Source organism: Temnothorax longispinosus, chromosome 2, assembly GCF_030848805.1.
Source record: "Temnothorax longispinosus isolate EJ_2023e chromosome 2, Tlon_JGU_v1, whole genome shotgun sequence".
Classification (NCBI taxonomy): Eukaryota; Metazoa; Arthropoda; class Insecta; order Hymenoptera; family Formicidae; genus Temnothorax; species Temnothorax longispinosus.
The window spans coordinates 3,024,369-3,046,993 of NC_092359.1; the positions used below are offsets into that span (position 1 = coordinate 3,024,369).

Below are 22,625 nucleotides of genomic sequence, written 5' to 3' on the forward strand. Positions count from 1 at the left end.
GTTTACGTTCCGTTGCGTCGCGTCGCGTCGCGTCGCAATGTTACGTCGCGTTGCGCTACGCTGCGCTCCGCTTTCGTTGCTCCGGTTGCTCCGATCGCGCCGCAACGTAGGGCCGGCCTATCGAGGGCGCTGGGCGCGACATGTACGAAGGGCGGTGGCACCGGTCCCGCGAGCCGCGCGTCGTGACATCTTATCGCCGCCGCGATCAATAATTACGACGGCGAGGATTACATTATCGCGGGTAAGTAAGTTATCGTGATTATTAAGCCCCTTGCACAATAGGCGATAGCGATAGCGATAGCGACAGCGACAAAGTTGCCGACAAAGGTACCTTTGTCGGCAACTTTGTCGCTGTCGCTATCGCTATCGCCTATTGTGCAAGGGGTTTTACCGAGCGATGGTTATTGGTCTTCTACTTCACACTCGATCGATATAATTATCGTTATCCGCTATTATTATCGTAGTAGTATAATAATAAATATATTAGTAATTAATATATCTTGCCGCATGATCTTTTTGAATTTGTAATCGTTGCAACACATCGGTGAGATATTGTTATAAAAACAACTGAATGAATTTTCGTGACTATTAAAATGGACTTGGGAATAATTAATTAAAGAATACGGATATTATTGACTACTGATATAAGATTCCCGACTATAGATATTTAAAAATAAAATTATAATTATTATATATATAGCTTAAAATGTAACATTAAATTCATGATTTATTATTGTGCAGATGTTTCATAAGTAAGAATGCACATTTACGACGAAATAATATGATATATTGTGAATAAAACTATGTATTTTTTTCTATAATTATATCTCGTATGAATAATCAAACTCGAATGATAAAGTTGCAGTTTTAAATGAAAATCGATGTCCTCCCTGTAGAGATATAGGGTTTTTCTACTATTTCTTAAAAGAACGCTCATTAATTAGTAATCACATAGTATGCGTGAGCGCACATTACCAGTCGTACGCCCGTCGAAAAGACGGTGTTGGTTGACTTTACATAATATAATTACATTAATTACTGCTTTATTAAGCATTATAGGAAAAAAAAACTGGAATTTTTAACTCAATGTTGATAAGGAAGCGATATTTAGTAGGCACTCTTTAAGAAAGATCCTGTATACATATGTAGAGTATGCAAGAAAAACCAAGATAATAATAAATCAATATATTACATTAAATTAATACATTATATGAGCTATTTATCTAAATTTTATAGTAGTTACGAAAACTCCACAAGATACCGACTATTTTTAATATTATATCTTGTATTCTTATAGTTGCACAAAGACGCTTTTAAAATAACATCCTCAATAAATATATATACAATATGTACAGGATGTTTCAAGACTGTAAATCATAATTTTGAACTTACATTCTTTTTTATTCATACTTCTCAAAATTCTCTCGTAAATTTTCAAGTCGAATCCGGACCAAGTAAACGAGCGCGAACGAACAATTTGCTTCAACGAATCGCAAGTACTGACGGCATTGTTTGTTATTCATTTGCGTTCGTTCGCGTTCGTCCAATCCGGATCGGCAGATAAATAATAGAAATAAAATGTTCAATGTTTAAAATGGTATACAGGAGTTACTTTGAGGAGATGTTGATGATTGATCTTGAAGATAAGGGATGTTTAAAGAAAACCAACTAGTATATAATAGTATATAACAATGTATGTATATATATAATATATATAGAGCTGCAGTTTTATTTATATATATACATTTCCTTATATAAGTATTTTATTATTAGTATTATCATCTGAGAGTTAATATACATGTAAAATTTTCCTTGCGTATCTCATTGGTTGCCATGGGCGTGTCCTGAATTTAAATGAAAGAATATCATTTATATTCGCGTGCACCGGCGTATAATCTATTACTCCGTACTGTCTTTTACGCGTCTGTTTTTTTTTCTTTTTTTTCTCGTTTTCCTTTTCTTCCTAGCGCAGTTACACCAGCTATAAAGATACTCTGCCGTCTAATATGGGTTTTTTTTTTTCCTAAGCTCGCCCACTTAATATTCATGGCTTAGCGCGGTTTGTGTGATTACCTTCGTAGATTACAAATGGGGTGGCGCAGAAGACTAAACAACTTGATGGTACGATCGGACGCTTATTGTTTTGGCGTCTCTCTACTCCGTTACTTTTTTACTTTATTTTTTCTTTTATTACGATTAAATAATCGAGTAACCTTTGACACATTGGAAGTATACTCGCTACCAAAATCACTCGCTTCGCGATTGCTCCTGCCTTTGCCTCTCGCGCAAACATGTATATCTTACCGTATTTTGCTTACGGTATCGCGTACCTCGTTATCTTCCTTTTTACCCTCGCGATTAGAATGTGCTTTGGGATATTCGTTCACGCGGTAGTCTAAACTATTCCGGAGGTTTTGAAACAATCCCCCCCCGTCTCTCCCCCCCATGTTTCAGCCTCTATTCACTTCCGTGACTACTCTGTTGTCCTCTTTGGTATGTGTGTATCATCAAGATATTTGGCCAGTCGACGTAACAATCGTGTGATTATGTATTATATATGTGACCTATGAAATTTATATGTCGCCGTCGTTATTATAACATTTCTCATGTAAGAATCTGCGATAAAAATCCTCTAATGCTATAAAATGCTATCACTTTGACACGGTCGCGGTTTTGAATATCAAATCGATAATCCCACTTTTGTCCTTACATCCTTTTGGCTACGCGCCTCCAATCTCTTTGGGTAATCGCGGCCTCTTCGCCTCCGCGACGAGAAATCCCTTTTCTAGAAAGGCTGCTGTGTGATATATAGGTAGCGAAACATGCCGGTCTTTCTAGTTAAATACCTTATTATTCTTATGCGTCATATCCGTCTAGTCGACGGGTCATTCGTTTACGTCATTACGCCTTTACCCTTTACATAATATATTGCAGAATAATACGCCCACACATTGAAAATTTCTGCGGTTATATCGGAAGCTAATCAGTCTAAATATAGAAATCTTACATCAAGTTCCAAGTACGTTTCGCTCGCGCAAATGAAAGACGGAAATTAAACGGGATAGAACGTTGATGGAACGTTGAAAATGTAAGAGGATGCATCGAGTGACGAAAAGAAAATGTTTCTAAACCCTTTAACGCGTCCTCATGATATATCACTCCCTCAACTTGTTCTCTAACGTTTAAAAGCCTCTTTAATTTTAATTTTATTGATTACTCGTCCTCTTTAGAATAAATATATCTTAAACGAAACATAAAATTTTTTGAACAAATAATAAATATTAGTATAAGCATTAAGAAGAAAAATATTGGTTTCCCCTAATTTCCTCTAAAATTCAAAAATTCCAACGTTAAAGGGTTAACGAACGTTGCTCAACAAGCGAGATGATTCGAGCGTCCTATGTCAACAAATCTCACGAACGGCCCGACTGTGTTCCCTTTTCGCATTATCGAATATACTGGTGTTCTTTTGAGAATAGAAAGTACGATTGCCAAAATTTTCCAATATTTGCACCGCTCTCGCACGCGGGGAAAAAATACACAGTATTTCACGATATAAACGATGTATAACTTCTAATTCGACGTGCGCTACTTCTTCAGCCGACCGCGAATTCCAATATCGGTCATCTCGTACTCGCGCGCTTTTCCTTCCTTTCCTTTCCTTTCTTTTAGATTAATTACAGAAAAATGCATGTACGGTCAGCAGACGGCTAGCGGTGCGGTGCTCCGGACGTCGCTGTGATGAAACGAGCTTTTTTTGGCACTTGTCCTATTGCTTCTCTTGTATACGCATATTACGGAGTCGCGAAGTGTGCTCCAACATGTAACACCGTGCCGTCCTCGGTGAGCGACGCGATCGAAGACACGATGAGAGAAATTTCGCCTCCGGTGGGGAGGGGGAATTCTTCAATGGGGTTAGGGGAGGGGGTCCACACATTTATCTTATAAAACGCTAAACCCTTAACGGTCCGCGTCGTTTTTATCACGTTATTTTTCATCTTCCGCGTTCCACGCGCAAAAGATATCGAATTCCTCCGCGTCGGCACGCGGGCACCCATCCCGGGACTTTCTCTCCCTTTCAGCGAAGTGCGCGTGACGCGACGGACTTATCGGACCCCACGTGTTAAGTGCCATCGATATTAGACCGTTAAGAGCACTCGATACAAAGTAGCCGCGCCGTGCACTAACATCGCCGTGACTACGAGCTATAATAATCGACGGGATCCTTTACACGAGTACATGAGATGGAGGTGATAATATACGAATACGCATATCTCGCACAGAGTTTTATCGATCGATCGACGAGAGTAATAAGACATTAATAAGACCTAACTGTTACGCTTAAAGAGTGGATGAGTGAATGAACGTGTCGACGTGCATGGTCTCTTCGTGAGTGCGCTAAGAAAAATTGTTAATAAACGTTTCGATTACATATACATTTTTTTGAGGAAACAACCCTCGATTTTTCACAGATTCGAGTTCTTCCGCACGTTCGCATTTATAATCGAGCCTCTCGGAAGGCGAGCTGATCGACTCGATTGGTAAATTTCTCGTTCTCGGCACGCGATTAATTTTCATCAATCGCCTTTTTCGTCTCGTGCGTAGAAGTCGATCAGATCTCCGAGAGGTTTGATCAGCGGTTGACGTAAAAGAAAAAGATAAGCTAGGGGGGGTTCTCTCCCTTTTCTCTAGATTAATTCCACGTGTCCTCCCGGGCTATAATTCGCATCTTGTAAGTGTAAATGCGCCGCGTTTTTCGCTGCGGAGACGCAGAAACGCGCTCCCTGAATTACTCCATTGTATAACTCCCTCGACTTCGACGATCGCGTGGTCTCGCATTTGCGATGCTTTGCGTCGTCTTACGCAAAAAAGAAGAGTCGAGTTTCTCAAGCAAAAGTTTAGACATCATCCGTCATTTTCAGACTAACCATGCGCTTCTCAAAAACAAGTTTAAATCAGTTTAGTATCTATATACAGTTTATATATTGAATTTAATTCAATAGCTTATATGTATAAATATTATTATTACTGTAATAAATAAATCTGTAAAAGGTAATAGTAAAATATAAATTTCTTCGCGTAGTTAGCCCGACACATATGATCGGTCAAAAATTGTTTAAATGCCGTGGTGTCCAAACTCTTACTCGAGGAACTTTAAAAACGGAGATAGTCGAGGGTTCGACAAAGCATACATCCTACGTTACAGTGCAATTCTCTAATTCCATAAGGAGTACAACGATTATCCGAATAGCTTAATGGTACATGACTTATAATACTGCTCGATTCGCTATTACATCGCTCCGCGTACGCTCGCGTTTGCCTTCGAACGGGGGGGGGGGGGGTCACGCAATATACATTCGATTGTTGCAAATACATTCTCGAAACCGAAAATCCGTATCGTTAAGTACTCCCGTTGAATATTACACGCGCGTACGTTAAGTTACTCCCTGTGTCGCGAGCTACCCGCGACAATTCGTTTATAATGAAAATGAATCTTGATAAAGCTGTCTTTACGAGGAATCGATGGCCTCAAGAGAGCCTGTATTATCCCGCCGCATATATAAAATACCTCATGCTTCACAATGCGCAGACAGGCGTTCATTTATGGTAAATCTTATGTCTTGATAAAATGTCAGATATACGCACGTATACATACACATATATATATACAAAGGTCAACAAAGAATATATAAATAATAAAAATTGTTTATACAAGTAAAGTTCCTTAGAGTCTCTTTAGTATCAAGTAAAAGGTCTACAAATTATTATAATTTCGCAACGATTAAAACGGGATTAACTTTGCCAATATTGTATTTCTTATATAACAAGTAATAACATTTAAGATACGTTTTTACATTTGATAACGAAATTTGCAGCAAGCGAATCTTTGGTGTTACAAGATCATTAACGAGAAGTGAGATTTACGAGGAGAAATATCTCGGTCACACCCGAGGGATCATGTGTTTCCAGTCGAAAGATTTGACAGATTAAATGTGCGAGGCGTGGGAGGTGAATGGAGTTGGTGTGTCCCAAAGGATATTCCTTCGGGTCTTCCGCGCGAAGATTCACTTCGAAAAATTACTTGGAGCACGCGGAAGGTAACTCGGGAAATATTCACTTCAATTACTAATACCAGCGCAATTGGCTCACGCAGGTGTTCGTTCCAATTTTTTTTCACCGTGGAATCAATAATCAAGATAAAAGACACGTGTTAAGAGCGCGATCGATACGTTTGTACCAGTTAGAACCGATCTCCTTCGTGGAGATTTCATGAAACGTCCCCGATAAGAAAATTGAGCAAGATAGAAAGCGGCAGCGGGAAAGTATAAGATGCGAGAGGCAGAAGAGGTGACAATATCACAACAATAATATCCACACATTTTGTAAAGTTAACACAGTAATACTGCGAAGCCTCTCTATTCTCAGAGGATTTTTCTTTATAAAATTATCCCCCAGAACAGAACTCGTGACCTGTTTCCGCACAACTATACTTATAATATTGATTACCACTCTCTAAAAGTAGCATCATAACGCGTGGTATAAAAATATCAGGATCATTAACATTCTAATTATAAAAATATTAAAAGTCTCTATAGATCTAAAAGTAATGATGTAAAAGAGAGAGAGAGAGAGAGAGAGAGAGAGAGTAAAATTGAAATCATAAAACGATTTTTGCTCGATAAAATTGTTTTCGAGTCTGGAATGATATCGGAACAATTGTAACAGTGGTATAATTGAATTTCTAACAATGGTATAATTAAATTTCCGTTATAATGTAACTTTGGTATAGATGTGTAAAACATATTATAATCACACTACGCAGGTATACCCTGTGATTCATACGTCATAAATTGAATTGGGATCCACGGGATAAGGCGTAAGACATAAGACGTACGATAAATGAGCGGAATTCCTGTGTCGCACGACGCACGCACTTTGCGTCGATATAAGATTGCTAAAAGTAACGTGTTAATTAAGTAATCAGGTCGAGCCAATACAACGATTTACATTGTATTGCCGACACGCAACATTTGTTTTACGCAGAATGTATACACCTACCATAATTTATTTATACACCGCCAATGTGATGTAGACCGAGTTTTACTTCATATATCTACTCAACCTTTTCTCGCGAAAAGGTCAGAGTTATCTTCTATATCCGTGAATTTCGTGAAACGCGTAGGATTCCTCGACAAAAGGGAGCTTTCCGTATGCATGCAAACCCTATATCAACAAAGAATCGCGAATCAATCTCGCATATCACTTTCCAATTGAATTTCGCGAATTACAACGCTATAACAGAATAAAATCTAATCGTTATATCTTCTACGCATATATAAATATAAATAATATAATATACAATATATATAATATATATCAACTGTATTATAAATAATAATATCTATAATTTCTATATTCACGATATACGCCGTTCTTACTATCTCACGTATCACCGTGATAAGTAGCCTACTATTTAGAGTTATCGTTTGAACAATACATGTGTTAACACTCTCGCGCGAGAATAACAAATTGAAGAGTGACACCTTCCAACGCTTGTCGCATCGTTACGATCGATTAACATCTATTAAGTGGAAATTGTTATCGAATCGCATCCGTCTCATTCTTTCGGTGTGATAAAAAACGTTTCCATTCGGTTTCCCAGCCCTTCGAAGTCCCGTCAAGATCATGATTTCGCCGTAATTGACTGTCAGACGCGTTTAACATTTATCTCGTGGTCAATCTACCTGGCCCTTGGTATCTCGATCGCTCATAAGTCGCGACACGTATCTTGCTACACCGCGAGTCATCGCAATGTGATTTGGCACGAAGAAAATAAATAAGTATCTATCTTGGTTTTCCGCTGAGTAAACTGTATAGGCCGTGCGATTATTCTTCGATCTCGTCTTAGAGGGGCTACTTGTACGTATTAGGGGTACGGGCTTCGAAAGTGAAGCGATCAACGGCGGAGGGTCTTACTACGCTAAAAAAAGGGGGTAGATTCGTGTGTCCCTATATTGTCTATTCGAACTGCGTACCATCGAGAGTCTTCGGTAGAGTAAAGTCCGTATCACACTGGGATTGAGATTGAGATTGAGATTGAAATTTAATCAATCAGAACAAAGAAAACTTAATCTTAAGTTTCGCGAACTTTGCTCTGATTGATTAAATTTCAATCCAATCTCAATCCCAATCCGTAGTCTGATATTGGCTTTAAGATGATTTATGAATGCGAACTACGAGACAATATTCATGAAATGATGGTTGTACTTTCAACAAGTTCCCATTGAAACTGATATATCAGCGTGTGGGTGTAATGTGTGTATGTGTGTGTGTGTGTGTGTGTTAATGTATGTGAGTGAAGGATGAGCGCGTCGTAACAAATATCTCGTTTTCTACCATCGCAGAGCATTTTGTACTTACTCCCTGTGCGTACATAATACTTGTCGTCATTAAGAAATTTAATTATCGTTAAACACATCGTCGCTTCTCTAACACACCGGTAAACAGATACGCTACGTTAATTTTGGTTTCGATTAACGCGCGTCTGACGGGCCCGCGGGGGATTTTCCCGTCACACGATCCGGAGGCTCCCGGCGGCCCGTCAATCAAAAAACGGCGCGCTAAGAAATTAACTAAGGGTAAAAATCGCATTCTTCCTCCTTTTTCTTTTTTTTTTTGGCGTTTGGCGTCTATCTCTTATCGTAGACTAATTTTATACTGACTAGAGGCATTGATACGTCTTAATTTGGCATGAAGCGTATAAGTGAAATTCACGAACAGCGTCCTCCGCTCGGGGAGAAGAAAAACGATCGAAGCGATCTTACTACGAAATACACACACAGTAAAGATGACGGTTTTTCCTCTCTTTCCGTGGAATACAAATACACGTGGCAGCCATGGTCTCAACTCGGAAAGAAATTCTTACGACAATTACGACATATTTTCCCATTGTGACAATCTTTTCGCCCCATTTTGTCGTCCCGCGCAATGCAGTTTAACGTTAACGTGACCGGAACGACCGCGATTTACAAAGTCTCGTCGCTCGAAACTCAAAACAATTAACAATCCCGACCAGATCATAAATATAATGATATCATCTAACACAAAGTACTATCGATATCTTTGTCGCGATATCCACAAAATGCTGTAGATAGGAACAAATCTAGAACCATAGATCTACGCGTGATGGTATCTACAGTGCCATAGAAAGTTTGTACAGTATTACAATATTGTGATGATAACGAGCGTGTAAAGTGATATAATATAATTCGTACTAATGTTTATTATTATACCGCGATAAAACGTACGGACGATCGCGTGATAGTCGCGTGCGTTATCAAGTAACGAAAATAATATCGGAGAGTATTTAATGTAAGTGTAATCTAGCACAACATGTACACATATACGTTTTCACCCTATTCTTGCTATGATATATATATATACTATATATATTAATAAAAAGTTCGCAATGCGCGCGTGTCTGAAGAGAGATGTTACTCGTCACTCGTCACTTCTTTAAAAGTGCATTTCTCGTACGTCTATTAATCGAAGGAAACAGGCTCTTTGGATATGATTCTCTCGGCTAAAATCAGCCGTCGAAAAGAAATGCAACACTGACACTATAGATAAATATAAGATAAAATAAGATAGAAAAACAAAAAAGACGAAATCGAATCGAGAAAGAATTCAAGAAGGATTGCACTTTAATCGTTTAGCTGCCATCTCTCAAGAAATGTCACTTTCTTAACAAATGACAAAAATGAGTAATTTCTGTCATATATGTGCGATCAACAGATGGAAAAGACAGCGAGTAGCGAGTCTTTCCATCGCGTGCCTTTGTTAATTACTTACGATTCGCGTCAGAATCACTCGAGACATAGTGAAAGAGTTACTTCCCGGGCAACGCAACATCCGCAAGACATCGTAAAGATGTTCTACACCCATGCAAGGTTTGTCTAGGTGCTTTTCGGACGTTTCTCGCAGCTCTATTGTTCCTCATGACGTGTCCCTACATGTCCCTTCAGACGTTCATGGCGTAGTACACCGTGTTCGAGGCATTGGCCGGAGCAGACATGAGATTGGTATTGGGATCGACGTAAGAGTTGGACATCAACAGGACGTGCGGCGCCGAGTTCGCAGGGACGAGAGTCGGTTGTGAGAAGTCCCGGGCGGGCATGCTGGCGGCACCCTCGGGAACCCCGCGTTCCGTCACCGCGCACGTGTTGATGGCGCGCGGTAGTTGCATCACCGTCGCCGCAGATCCAACGATGGCTGTCGCCGGCGCCGCTGACGCCGAGGATGCCGGACACGCGAGCGGAGTGACGTTTCCCGACGCGGATTGCACGTTGTTGCCACCGTAGGATGGCTCACAGCTCTTGTTGCTGTTAGTCATGATTCCGGTGCATTTTAGGGAAGCGGTGGCGGCGGCGGCCGAGGTGGACGAGGACGAAGACGACAAGGCGGATGCTGACGCCGAGGACGACGACGAGGACGACGAGGACGAGGAAGACGACGAGGATGACGAGGACGAAAACGACGAGGCAGCCGCGATGGCGATTGTTTGCGTTTGCATATCCGCGGCGACGGCGACAGCGGCGGCGGCGGCCGCGGTGGTACCGGCGGTAACGGCGCCGCGTGCCAGATGCGCCGGGTACAGCGGATAGCCGTCCTGGTTACTCGCCGGGATGCATCTCGAGGGCGCGATCACCGTGTACGAGGGTGGCGACTGCTGCGTCGCCATGGGCACGCGGTACGACGCAATCTCGCCGTGATGATGCTGATGCTGGTGCTGATGTTGATGCTGATGCTGGTGATGGTGAAATTGCATGGGATGCACCGCCGCGTGAGGCACGGGGGAGAACGCGATGTTGGGCGACCGGAAATCCTCAGTCTGATGGGGATGTATGTGTAGGTGCAGAGCCTGCTGAGCGCTCTGCATGGAATTCGGGCTGGAGACAGATGCGAGGGGTGGTGGAGGCGGCGGCGGGGGTGGGATGGGTGGCGATGTATTTAAATTGGAGTGCGACGTGGCGGAACGATTCGCGTTATAGTACAAGGCCTGTTGCTGATTGGTCTTGTTCAGACGGGGATACGGGTATCGCTCGATGTGACTGGCGTAGTTCGGGGAGGAGTGCGGCGGCAGGATGCGCTGCAGGTTCTGGTACGTGGGGTCCGATATGCCGCTGTACGGCACGAAGTACATGGTGCGGTAGCACTTGGTGCTGACACCGGGCACGGCACCGCCGGGCAGCACGTTGCAGTGATAGTTCGCGATCGTCACCGGCGGATTGCGACGCTGCATCTTCGACAGGGTGTTGGTGTAAATCGAACCCGCGATATCGTCGCCGGCGCCGCCGGTCCCGCCGCCACCGCCACCGCCACCGCCACCGCCACCCGCGATACGCAGCATGCGCGTGCTCGACAATTGCTGTTGCTCTTGGAAATAATGATGACCGTTTCTGTGCTCGGCATACAAATGCGCGGCGCCGTCGACGGATGGCGTTCTGACGAACTGCCGCGGTATCGCGTTCTCCAGATAAGTCGCGTGCTCGGAGATACCCTGGATGTTCGCCGTTACCGCCGTGCTCTCGGCGATAGTCTGATATATGTCGTCGATCTGCTTCTGCATCGTGTTTATGCGATTGATCGTATTTGTGTCCCGCTCGAAGCTCCCCATCGTGCCGTACACCTCCGCGGGTATGGGAATCGCCTCGTCCGCCCCGTCGGCGGGCAACAGGGACTTCGCGTCGATCTTATCGCCGTTCACGTCGCAGTATATCGGCCATATCGAGCCGGATCTCGCGTCGTTGTTGACCGCACCGGCGCAAGACCGCGCCCGATGGATGGCCTCATTGGTAGCCTCGTACTGCTGCTTAATACCCGTCACCGACGGTCGCCGGTTGAACCCGTAATCGTTGAGCTCGTCGTCGTCTTCTTCCTCCTCGTTATCCGCCTGCGCATCCCTGCCGTCGTGATTCTTAACACCCTTGCCGTCGTAATTCTCAGACGACGTATTCACGGCCTTGTCCTCGGAATGGTAGCCGTTAATGAAAGAGTAACGGTCCTCCGGCTCGTTGTAGCGGCGTTTTATTCGCTCCATCCTCGACTTGTCCTGCTCGACGAACGCGAGCAACTCGTCGGCGGTATTATCCCCAATGTCGGGTCTGCTGCCTATCGGCGTACATCTCGTCACATCCGGTTGACCGGCATACTTTCTGTCCTCGCCATTCAGAGCCGCTTCTATGTCTTCTAAGCTGTACGACGAATCCGAGTTGTAGTTTATCGATTCGCGGTTCGAGGACGTTAACATTCTGGAGTCGTTTCGGTAATAGTCGTCCTGAGCGTCAGAATTGTTGACAGTGACGCAAGACAGCGGTGCCAGACTCGCCAATAATTGCCTTCGCACATCCGAGTTCATCTTCGTCAGCGAATTTTTGGACTGACACTCCTTGGCGAGGAGGTTTCTCCCACCCGGGCCGATCCCGAGATCGGGTAGATTCGGTTGGATGTTTTTCTTATGCGCGAACAGGTCCGTGATCTTTCTGTAGGTGGATTGATTCGGCGGATTGTCCGTCACCAACATCGGCATTCCCATCGTATTGTGTCCGTGCGTGTTCATGGCACTCGCCGTCGTCGCCATCGCCGCCGCTGCCGCCGCCGCCGTCGTCGTTGTCGTCGCCGCCGCCGTCAAGGAGTTCGATCTCGTCGTCACCATCGTTAACATGGCAGTGGTTTCCGTCGAGGCTACGCTCGCCGGCAGCGACTCGCACATAGGCCGTTCCTCGCCCAACGGCGACGTTCGTATCGAGAGATCCCCGCCGGCGCCGTATTTGTCGCTCGCGGAATTTGTGTTGTCCGAACTGTCGGTCGTGTCCAGGTTCTCGTCGTCCTGATCCACGCACGTGAGCTGCCTGATCCGCTCCTCGAGCGACAGATTTTTCGGCCGCAGGTTCTTCTTGCGCGTTATCGTGTTGTACTTGCCGATCAGACTCCGTCGCAGAGTGTTCCGCTCGATGGATCTCTTGATCGAGCTGGACTCGCACTCCGGCGACTCGTAGGAGCCACCGGGGACCGTCGACTTTTTCACCGCGTCGAACAGCCGCAAACTCTCCGCGGTAATCAGAAACTTCTGCGCTTCGTCCTGAGTGTGTTCCGGGCAGGTCGACGAGCTCGCTTTGTTGGCCGGCACCGGCGGCGGCGAGATAAACTTCGGGTTGGGAAAAAGTTGTCTCACCGCGGAATTTGGCTTCAGGCTGTTGCTGGCGAGGGACACGTTGCCAAGCTTGAAAACGAGGGACAGCTCTTTCGCGTCCTGCTCGCGCGACTGCTCGCCCGGCGTCGTTTGATCGCTGATGCGTTCCGCTTCCGCCGTCGTTGCCGCTCTTTTGTCGTTGCCCGTCGAATTTTTGGCGTTTGCGTTACCGTCGCGATCCTCTGTGACGTCCGAGTCGTTACACCGCGCGTTCTCGTGAGCGATCGACATCGGGCCGCCACCGCCGCCGGTCCCGGGACAATGCACCGGGTTAAAACCGTTATCCTTCGGGGCATCGCAAACGCTTTTATCTTTATCCGCATCGGATCGCCCGAAGCAATCCTTCCGCTCCTCCTCGCTAATTTCCCGCACGATGCGTCGCTCCGTGACAGTCGTCATCGTTATTGTTTCCACGAGATAACGATGGTGCAGATCTACGAACAGAGTTACCGTATACTTGAGTCGAGCGAGAAAAATTAATGCACTGCGAAACGCAATTAAATTTCGTACGCTTCCGTTTAGTGCGCGAGGCAACATTTCATCGTATAAAATTTTATCTCGGATATCGGAGAGTATAAGTATATATACTGTATATTGCGCGTTACGAGCGTTAGAACGAGATACGTCGCGCAACGTGTACCTCTAATTTACCCGAGCTTATCGGCTTTCGCATCTTTATTTGCGTCATTTTCGAGATTAATGGTCATCAATTATTACATAGTTGTAAACGTGAGCAAATATCCGCGTTCCGCGCGCGTTTACGCGATGCCTTACAATATTTTCCGAAGCTCGCTAAATGAATTAAACCGATGCTACTGACCGGTGTTTGGTGCAGTCGAAGAAAATAAATAAATTCTTGTGCCCGAGGGACAATTTTTAAAAATAGGTTTCTGCGATAAAAATACGCGAGTAATTTGAAATGAAGGAAGATATACCGGGATGAGACCCCCGATGCTGTTTATCCAGTTTTTCCTGCAAATTCCTTTGACCGTCGTGCGCCGTGTCCTTGCTGCCCTGCGTATCCTGCTCATTCCCACGATCCTTCGCTTGCGACTCGCATTCTGGAACATAAGAGGCAAGATCGAACCCATACGTCTTAGCTCACGCCTTTGCGCAATTATGCGCATTATTATGAGTCCATTAAACGCGCCGCGTTTATTGCGGCCTTCGGAAACAATGAGTTGATACGCGAAACGGATACGCTATCTCATAAACTCACCGACGATCTTCGGATAATACGAGATCCACGCGGAATTCTTTACGCCGCCCGTTAAATCTGACATATTAACGGCCGCGAAAAGCGGAGTCGTGCCGTCCGATACAAATGCCATTTCTTTACTGTAGTATCTCGCTGAGAACTCGCTGGAAGTTTTATCTGTTATCAGGTGTGTTGTATCACGACGCGTCCCGGCAGATACGCGGATGAGATATATGCGGTGTGCCAGAAATTGCGTACTTTCCCTTGATCACTAAGATTGTAAGAACTCTCAAGAGGAGAAACGCGTGCGGCGGCAATTTTCTCGGACGCCGCGCCTTCTTTTTCGATTTTTCTCCCTCGATGCGACGTACACTCGCGTTTGAGCTTCGAGTGAAAAGTCTACCGCGAAGAAATACGCGAATCTAGATAATCTCAACGCATCCCGAAGACGTTCACGCGCTCCACAAGTCGAAATAAATTCGGCGTGCTTGGTTCAACGTAATGTCGATCGAATTGAATCTGCGTAAACGCCGTACATTCGTCAGGTTTTAATTGCTCTCGTTATACGAAATTACGCAAAATCCTAGAGACCGACTGCATTTCTCATAATTAAACCTGGCTGTATATCTAATTTTTTTTTAAATTTTGGTACGCATATCGCATCCCGAGAGAATACACAACTCAAAAATTCACGATTTTTAGGAGAGGAGAAAAACATATTTAATATAATTTTTTTAAGTTGTGAAATAACTAACGCAATTACAATTATATTTTGTTATAATGAAACTTACATTGTTTCTCGAAAAGGTGCTGTGATTCACTTGCCAATTCACTTATGATACTATTCATCCAGGATCGTAATATAACCGTTTTAAAAAAATAACGACACTTTTGCCCCGTGCAGCGAATTTCGCAGATAGCTTTATAACACTATTATAGCACGTAGGTAACATTTTAAGCATATTTTTTATGGGCTTAATTCAATATCAAAATTTTTTATTGTAACAGTATTTTTCCCGAGGTGCTATAAGTTGGTGCGTACCGTGATATTTATTAAAGAAATAAATCTAGTGCTTCTATAATGAGAAAAAAAACAATTCTTTTAAAAATTCATTTTTTAAATTCCTTTTAAAGCGGTTTGACGATTGGAATCGTGAAATTTTCGAAGAAACGCCTCGCTTAAATGTCATTAAAATCGAAGGGAACGAGTTTCCTTGTTAGAACAGTTATTGTTCTAATCAAGCGATGGCCATCGATATATTTAACGTACTTTCAAAGTCGCGCCGTGTGTATCGACCGATTCACAGCTTGCATAACTTCTGCAGTTTCTGCAGTCTGGCGTTCATTAATAGTAACGCTGACGTATATTTTCTATTGTTATAGAACGCTTGAGCTTCGTGACATATCACATCATTCACCGTGTCGCAAGAAAACGAAGCTTGTCTCTGACTTATCGGACGGTTTGCAGCGGAAGAATATCTTATATCGCGATCTCGCGCACTTTTCGAAAATCGTGAGAGCCAAAGAAAGAACGATCTCTTTTGCCTCGGCATAAATTTAAGGAAAAAAAATATATATTTAATCGACGTAATAACCCGTTTTATGTATAATTTGCCTCGTGTAATTTTATCACACGTTTGTATCCAAGCGTGGGCGCGACACGCGACTTATTCAAAAATGTCACATTAGAGAAGTATGCATTTATTTTTTTTTTTTTTTCACATTCATATGTACCGCAACCTGTTGCGAACCTGAAGTACGCGCCAACAATGAAGACTCTTTATACATAGCGAACTCTTATGTCTGACGCGTTTTAATAAATCTAATAAAGGAAGGTTTATTTAACTCACAGAGTGCGCGCAGACTATGAGACTTATGCAAAATGTAATCCCTAAAAAATACTCGAGTCGTACTTTGAATGTTTTTTATTCTTTCATTGTAAACTCAGAAGATATTTTAGTATAGATCCCCAAGCACCCTGTGCCCAATCTAATGTTTACGGTGCCTAGTGGAAAATTTAGGTATTCGTGGCGTAAAATGCGAATCATTTGGTTAGAAATATAAGTGTTCTTACCGAGTATCTCCCGCGGGGAAGTACCGGAGTTACGCTAGGCCGCGCTTCCGGTGAGCGTTGATACGCGAATAAGCCTATACTCCGTATCTACATACATTAGTATTTTGTGACCGCGATTGTAGATCCGATCGTAGTTTTTAATCGATTAATATATCATCGGATCATCGGGGAGCTTCCCTTTTCTATCGACATTAAAAATATTACTTAAATTATTTCCCCTTAGAAAGCACAATCACAATCTACGGATTTTTCAGTTCTGATAAAGAATCGAATTTGAGAAAAGTACAATATTTACGGCACAGTGTCTGCCCATTTAACTATAGTTAAAAAAAAAGCGAACGTTATAAGAAGCCATTACGTTATAACTATCGAAATAGAACAATTCTGAATATTCATATACAGATACAGATATATATTTCCCTTTGAGAATCTCCCTTAGTATTCTAAAGAATGCGCATAAAAATCCAGCTATGTTCTTAAACGGCTTACCAACCGTGGCTAGACTCATGAAAAACAATACCATTATTATATTCGCATCCTGTGTGAAGGGATATCGTGGGACTGTTCCTCGGTTATGTGTGAGAAAAGAGCTGAGCAACGATGCAATTCCTCTAATTTGCACCTTTCCATTAAAGCTGATAGATTCAACTCCAGATATGTAGCATCATTACTTTCATCATGCGTGCTATAGTGTAGCACAGAGCATATATGAATTATTATTAGCATATTGTTTCCAATTATTGAATTATTGTTTCATATTACAATACGCGCGCGCGCGTAATACGTTATAACGTTTCGAAACTGTTCTCTTATCGCAAAAAAATTATTTCACGCCTGTAGGCCATTTTTGTAAAAACTACACATTGCAAAAGTTATTTTTCAGGTAATCGATCTTCAAAGACAAAAATAAATCTGCGATTTATCAAACAATTTTTGTTTAACTTATACTATCAAATAACATACCTATTTTTTTTAAATCGAGCTACACGGAAAAATATTTTCCGAAAAATATCATATTGTAAAAATAATAGCGAAAAATAGATTAGTACGCAACTACAGTAACTACAAATTGATACGAGTGTTTAAAATGCAAATAGTATTAAATTTTATTTGCAATTATATTCATGATGAACATAGAAAAATGTTTATTTAAAGCTGTGAAATTTTACCGTAATTCTACAAGGATAATTTTGGCAATATTTGATAAAAAATGGATCAATAAAATTTTTCCAAAGGAAATTCTCCGTAAAGAATTCAGATATGATCAATATTATAGAAATCTGGAACTGTTGCGCAAATAGAAATTACTGCATAAATTTTCAATAAGAAGCGAATAATTCTAAATTTTCGAAAAAATTATTTATAATAATACGATAAAAAAAGGGAGAAACAACGTGCAGTCTTATGCCCGTTATGATTATAATTGTGTACCGCGGGAGGATTAACGTTGCGAGTGCTTCTTGTGATTCAAGTGAATATTTTACACGGTTGCTGGATGATAATAACGGGCTGCATTAGACTTTCTTTCCTTTTCTAATCAGTAACGTGGTAAGCATCAAAAGTTTTCTGAATGTTGAAGTTTCAAGTGTACGCTACGGTTTATAACGTTACGTTAAGCTTTTGTGTTACGCGACTGCTCGTTACAGAATATTACGAAACTGTTCTCTTCTGTATTAACAAGAAGAATATTTGTCTGGCTCTTCGAAGCTGCTTTTATTTATCCAGTAAGCTTGTTATCCGTTCTGTATTTTTAATACAATATTAATTGTAAGTTGTTATCTTTTACGTATCGTGTGTTTATCATACATATTATTTTTAACATTGTTACTTTTCTTCATACAACGAAAAGGGATAAAGTTTGCAAACGAATAAAAGTCGTGCGATAAATGAAGCTTAGCTATTTTGCAAAAACTAGGAGTGATTTAACCAAGCAGCATGCGATATTTTTACTAAAACATATTCTTATACAATTACAGAAGAGATTGTACTTAAATCTTCAATTATCTAAATGAGAATCTCGAGGGCTGAAGGAATCCGCGCTGAGCAAAGTTAATTCCCTACTGGGGGAATATTTATACAGATATAGATATACCAAAGCCTCGTTAGATTCAAAATCCTCATATCGGCAAATATTGTAATATTCAGTGTAATTCCGCTAATTTCCGCAATTACCCAACTATAACGGCTTCTAATAAAGAAATTGGCTTTCTCTTCAATATATAATATCATAACTTGTCGCGTCTCGATAATCGACAGGTATAATTATTATTAGAATTAATGTGAGCGTACGCGTAAATACGAGGGGAAAAATATCGTTCTAAAAAGATACTTTAACGTCACATAATAGTCGAGGGAAAGAGAGGGTCGGGATTGGGGACGTTACGGAAGTCCCGTCTTCCGCGTCGTCGTCAAGGTATCAATCGAGAAAATACCTAAATTAAAACGTTACGTAACAAAGCTACCAGTCAGCTTACCCGCTGCCTGTTGCTGATAGTAATTGCACTCCGTGCACGACGACGCGGACGACGCGCGGCCACGCTGCTCCGTCTCGTTGGCGATCTCGCTGTCGGAGCACACGTCCTTGTAACCCTCCGGCGGGCTGAGCGTTTCCTGCTGCTGCTGATCGTGCCGCGGCGGCGGCGGCGGCGCCGCCGACGACGGAACCACGGTTCCGCTCTCCTCCTGGGAATCCGCGGTCTCCTTCGGCCGACGTCCTTTCGCCGCGTCCTCCGCGTCCACGTTCCCTCGCTCGTCCCTCACGTCCTTCCCTTCTACCGACGTAGCCGCCGACGCTACCTTCTCCACCTTCCCGTCGACGTTCTCCTCCTCGTTCTCCCGCTCCTCCTCCTCCTCCTCTTCCTCCTCGCCGTCGTCCACCTCCTCCTCGTCCTCTTCCTCATCCTCCTCCTCGTCCTCCTCCGTTTGCATGTCCTCGCGACCCTGCTGACTCTTTCCGCGGGGCCCACCGCCGCCGCCGCCACGATGATCCCGCGCGGCGTTCTCGCAGAGCGTCTGCTCTACACCCCTCGCCATCTCGCCGTATCTGCCGTTGCCGTTGCCGGTGCCGGTACCGGTACCGGCGCCGATGCCGAAGTGCAAGTTCAATTCCGCCCGGCACTCCTTGCAGTTGCCGAGCCGCATGAACTCGTGCTCCTGGTAGCAGCAGTCGCAGTCCTCCTCGTAATCGGCGCAGCACTCCTCCTTGATAAGTATTATATAGTCAGCCGCGAAGAACTCGTTCAGCTTCTCGTTGATCACCACGCGATGCTTCTGCGACTTCGTCTTGGTCTGGCCCGGCTTCTTCAGCAGCGACTTGAGCGTCTTCGCCGCCGGTTCCGCCGGATGTTGTTTGTTGCCGTGTTCCTTCATTGTCGGGGCTTCTTTCTCTTTCCTTTTTTATCTCTCTCTCTCTCTCTCTCTCTCTTTCTTTCTCACTCTCTCTCCTTCCACCTCTCAGTGTCATTCACTTATACCGACATGTTGTACATCCTTCCATTGTACACCTTTCCGTAGTCCTTGCTGGTCTCGCCCCTCAGGACAATACAGCGAGCGCTATACCTCTTTCTTTTTCTCTCTCTCTCTCTCTCTGATTCTCCCCTCTCGTTCTCTCTTTCTTTCTCCCTCTCTCTCTCTCTCTCTCTCTCTCTCTCTCTCTCTCTCTCTCTCTCTTTCGCCCTGGTCGCTGTCCGTCCTTACCACCGCCACCTGTGCTGCGGCTTCCTACCTGTCCCTCGCGCTCGCGTTCCCACGACTCGCGGTGGCAACGCGCGTTACACACTTTCTCGCGCGGCCAACGATACTCCACCTGTCTACACGCCGGCGTTATCGCTCATCGTCGTTCGACAACCCCGTGGGGCCCGTGGTCGTTCGCATCGGTTCGCGCGCGCGCGGCCATCGACGTGTACCGTCGGACACGCATGGGGTCGGCCGAACGTTAAGTAATCCTGCCGACGTGCGGCCGCAACATCCCTCCGATCCCTCTCTTCGTCGGGGCGGCGCGGCGAGACGCGGCGGCGTGATGATCGATGAACCCCGCGGAGATCACATGCTTCGACTCGGACTGCCCCTGCCCGTCGCTCTCGGTTGCCGCGAACAACCACTCGCCGAATCCTGCGTCCGACCGTCGTCGTCGTCGTTGTCGTCGTTATCGTTGTCCGTCGTAGGCGTGCACGTGCTCTGCCTTGGTGAACGCGACGCGCGTTCGCTCTCCCTCTCTCTATCTCTCTCTCTCTGTCTCGCGTTGCGTGCGCGAGGAAGTCAGTCCGGCGAAGGCCGTGCGCCTATCGATCGAGGCATGCTGGAGCTTTTCTTCATCTCGCGGATAATCGCGCTCTCGCCGCGCTCTCGCGTCCCGCCGACGACGTTCCCCGACGTTGGCGGAGACCCGAGCGCGGTCGCTCGCGGAGGATCCCGGTTACCTTGACGGGGACTCAAGGTTACTATGATACGTCGCCGCGCGACCGCGACGTCCCATTGAGATCGAGGGGACGATACGGTATAAGCGACGATTCCACGGTAACCGCGAGGGCGGGGGGGTACTTTCCTTCGAATTCGACCGCCCGAGAGAGCCGTCTCGTTGCGCACTCGCCGCGAGAGAGAACGACGTCCGCGCGCGGCGGCGAAGCGAAACGTCGCCGAGGATCGCGCCGCGACCAGTCGAGTCCAACCGCGATCGCCGTCACTCGCGCTTCCTGCAATTATCCCCCGAAAGCCTTTATTTTCTCTTTCTCTCTCGCTCTCGCGCTCTCGAGTCCTCGTTTTTAGCACCTTTCGAATTGTACGACGCGAATTGTAACGTGCGCGCGTAAGCGACCGCCTCTCCTCTCTCTCTCTGTCTTTCTCTTTCTCCCTTTCGCGACGTCCCCGTTTATCGATTTCGCGTGACGAATGCCGAGAAGACCGCCGACGCACGCGACACGACTCCGCGATCGGTTCGTGAGGTCCGTCGCTACCCGCGACCGCCGTTGCACTACTACAGACTACTACGAGGCCGATCGCTTCCAAGTTCCGAGGGCTCTTCCCTCCACCGCCTCTGGAGGAATCACGCTCGGGAGTAATGTGAGTCCGTCGGTGGGACGGCCGCACGCGACCGCGCTCGCGCTACTCTTCCCATCGTCGTCGTCGTCGTCGCCGTCGTTGAGATTCCTCGACAGTCGCTGCCCCGAGGGCGAGTAAAATAAAACGGCTTTCGCGAGACGAACACGGGAGGATCAATGAAACGGAGCAGCCTTGCTCCGGTCGCACAACTATAGTATTCTTTTACGAGCGACGTCGACGTTTAGTTTAGCGGAGCGTTACTCGTCGTGACGCGCCGACCGAGACTGTCACCGTCACTACTGCCGCCGCCGCCTCCACTGCCGCCGCCTCCACCACCACCACCATCACCACCACCACCACCACCGCCGCCGCCGCCGCTACCATCGTCGACCATGCCCCCGCTAATCGTACCGGCGAGAACGACTTTCCATTCCAGCAACGTCGGCCGAGTTGTTGCTGGCAAATTCACGAGGCTCTAAAATGGGTCGAAACATCGACCGAGAGGGAGAGAGTCGCTGTTAATGCACCACCCGATTCACATTCCGCCAATTTCCCTCGCGAGCGTCCTTCGCCTACCGCGCGTCTTTCATGTCCGCGTAATAGCGGAGCAGCGGAACAGCGATCCGAACGGATCTATTGTCATTTCTTTCAGGAGGGTTTCCTATATCGCAAGGCGCAAGGTTTCTCTTTTCATAGGGATTCTCTATTCTGAAAAAATGTCAAATGTTTTCTCGATCTTGAGTGATCTTTCGATGATACGTATCTTTGAGGTCAAAGATCTTTCCTTGTATCGCACCTTTCTTTTCCCGAATATCATGTATTTGATTAAAAAACAAGCACATACACTCGGCAATAGCGAAACTAAATATACAGGTCATACGGCCAATCTCCGAGCTAATAACGAATAAATGTTGGTTTAAAATTCATATGTAATAATAATTCTTTTTTATTATATAATGAGAATAACAATATATAAGTTTACACGTTTCGACTTACAATCAGTTAGTCTTCGTCATTTGTTAGATGAACACGATAAAATTAAGCAGACATAAAATTAGTCTCAT

General features: G+C 44.8%; 2 protein-coding genes across 2 annotated transcripts in view; one reads left to right on the top strand and one right to left on the bottom strand.

The window, feature by feature from the left end:
• Positions 1 to 99: 99 nt before the first annotated feature.
• The window catches only part of Pqbp1 (poly-glutamine tract binding protein 1), a 32,129-nt gene continuing 9,603 nt past the window's right edge, over positions 100 to 22,625 (top strand). The window contains exon 1 of the mRNA XM_071797763.1: positions 100 to 241. The gene's annotated coding sequence lies outside the window, so the exon portion shown is untranslated. The remainder of the gene's footprint in view (positions 242 to 22,625) is intronic.
• On the bottom strand, positions 1,699 to 22,229 carry LOC139825210 (uncharacterized). The gene is made up of 3 exons (XM_071797753.1): positions 18,999 to 22,229; positions 14,188 to 14,313; positions 1,699 to 13,686 (listed from the first exon to the last, which is right to left on the bottom strand). The coding sequence occupies exons 1-3, from the start codon at positions 19,891 to 19,893 to the stop codon at positions 10,022 to 10,024; spliced, it is 4,686 nt and encodes a 1,561-aa protein (XP_071653854.1). The 5' UTR covers positions 19,894 to 22,229; the 3' UTR covers positions 1,699 to 10,021.

What these genes read in the sequence shown, in the direction of transcription:
- LOC139825210 (XM_071797753.1), bottom strand. Translation starts at nt 19,893, where the DNA reads ATGAAGGAACACGGCAACAAACAACATCCGGCGGAACCGGCGGCGAAG. An exon ending in CTATCAGCAACAGGCAGCGG is followed by an intron (nt 14,314 to 18,998) that starts GTAAGCTGACTG and finishes CTTATGTTCCAG; the next exon opens with AATGCGAGTCGCAAGCGAAG. An exon ending in GCATCGGGGGTCTCATCCCG is followed by an intron (nt 13,687 to 14,187) that starts GTATATCTTCCT and finishes CTCTGTTCGTAG; the next exon opens with ATCTGCACCATCGTTATCTC.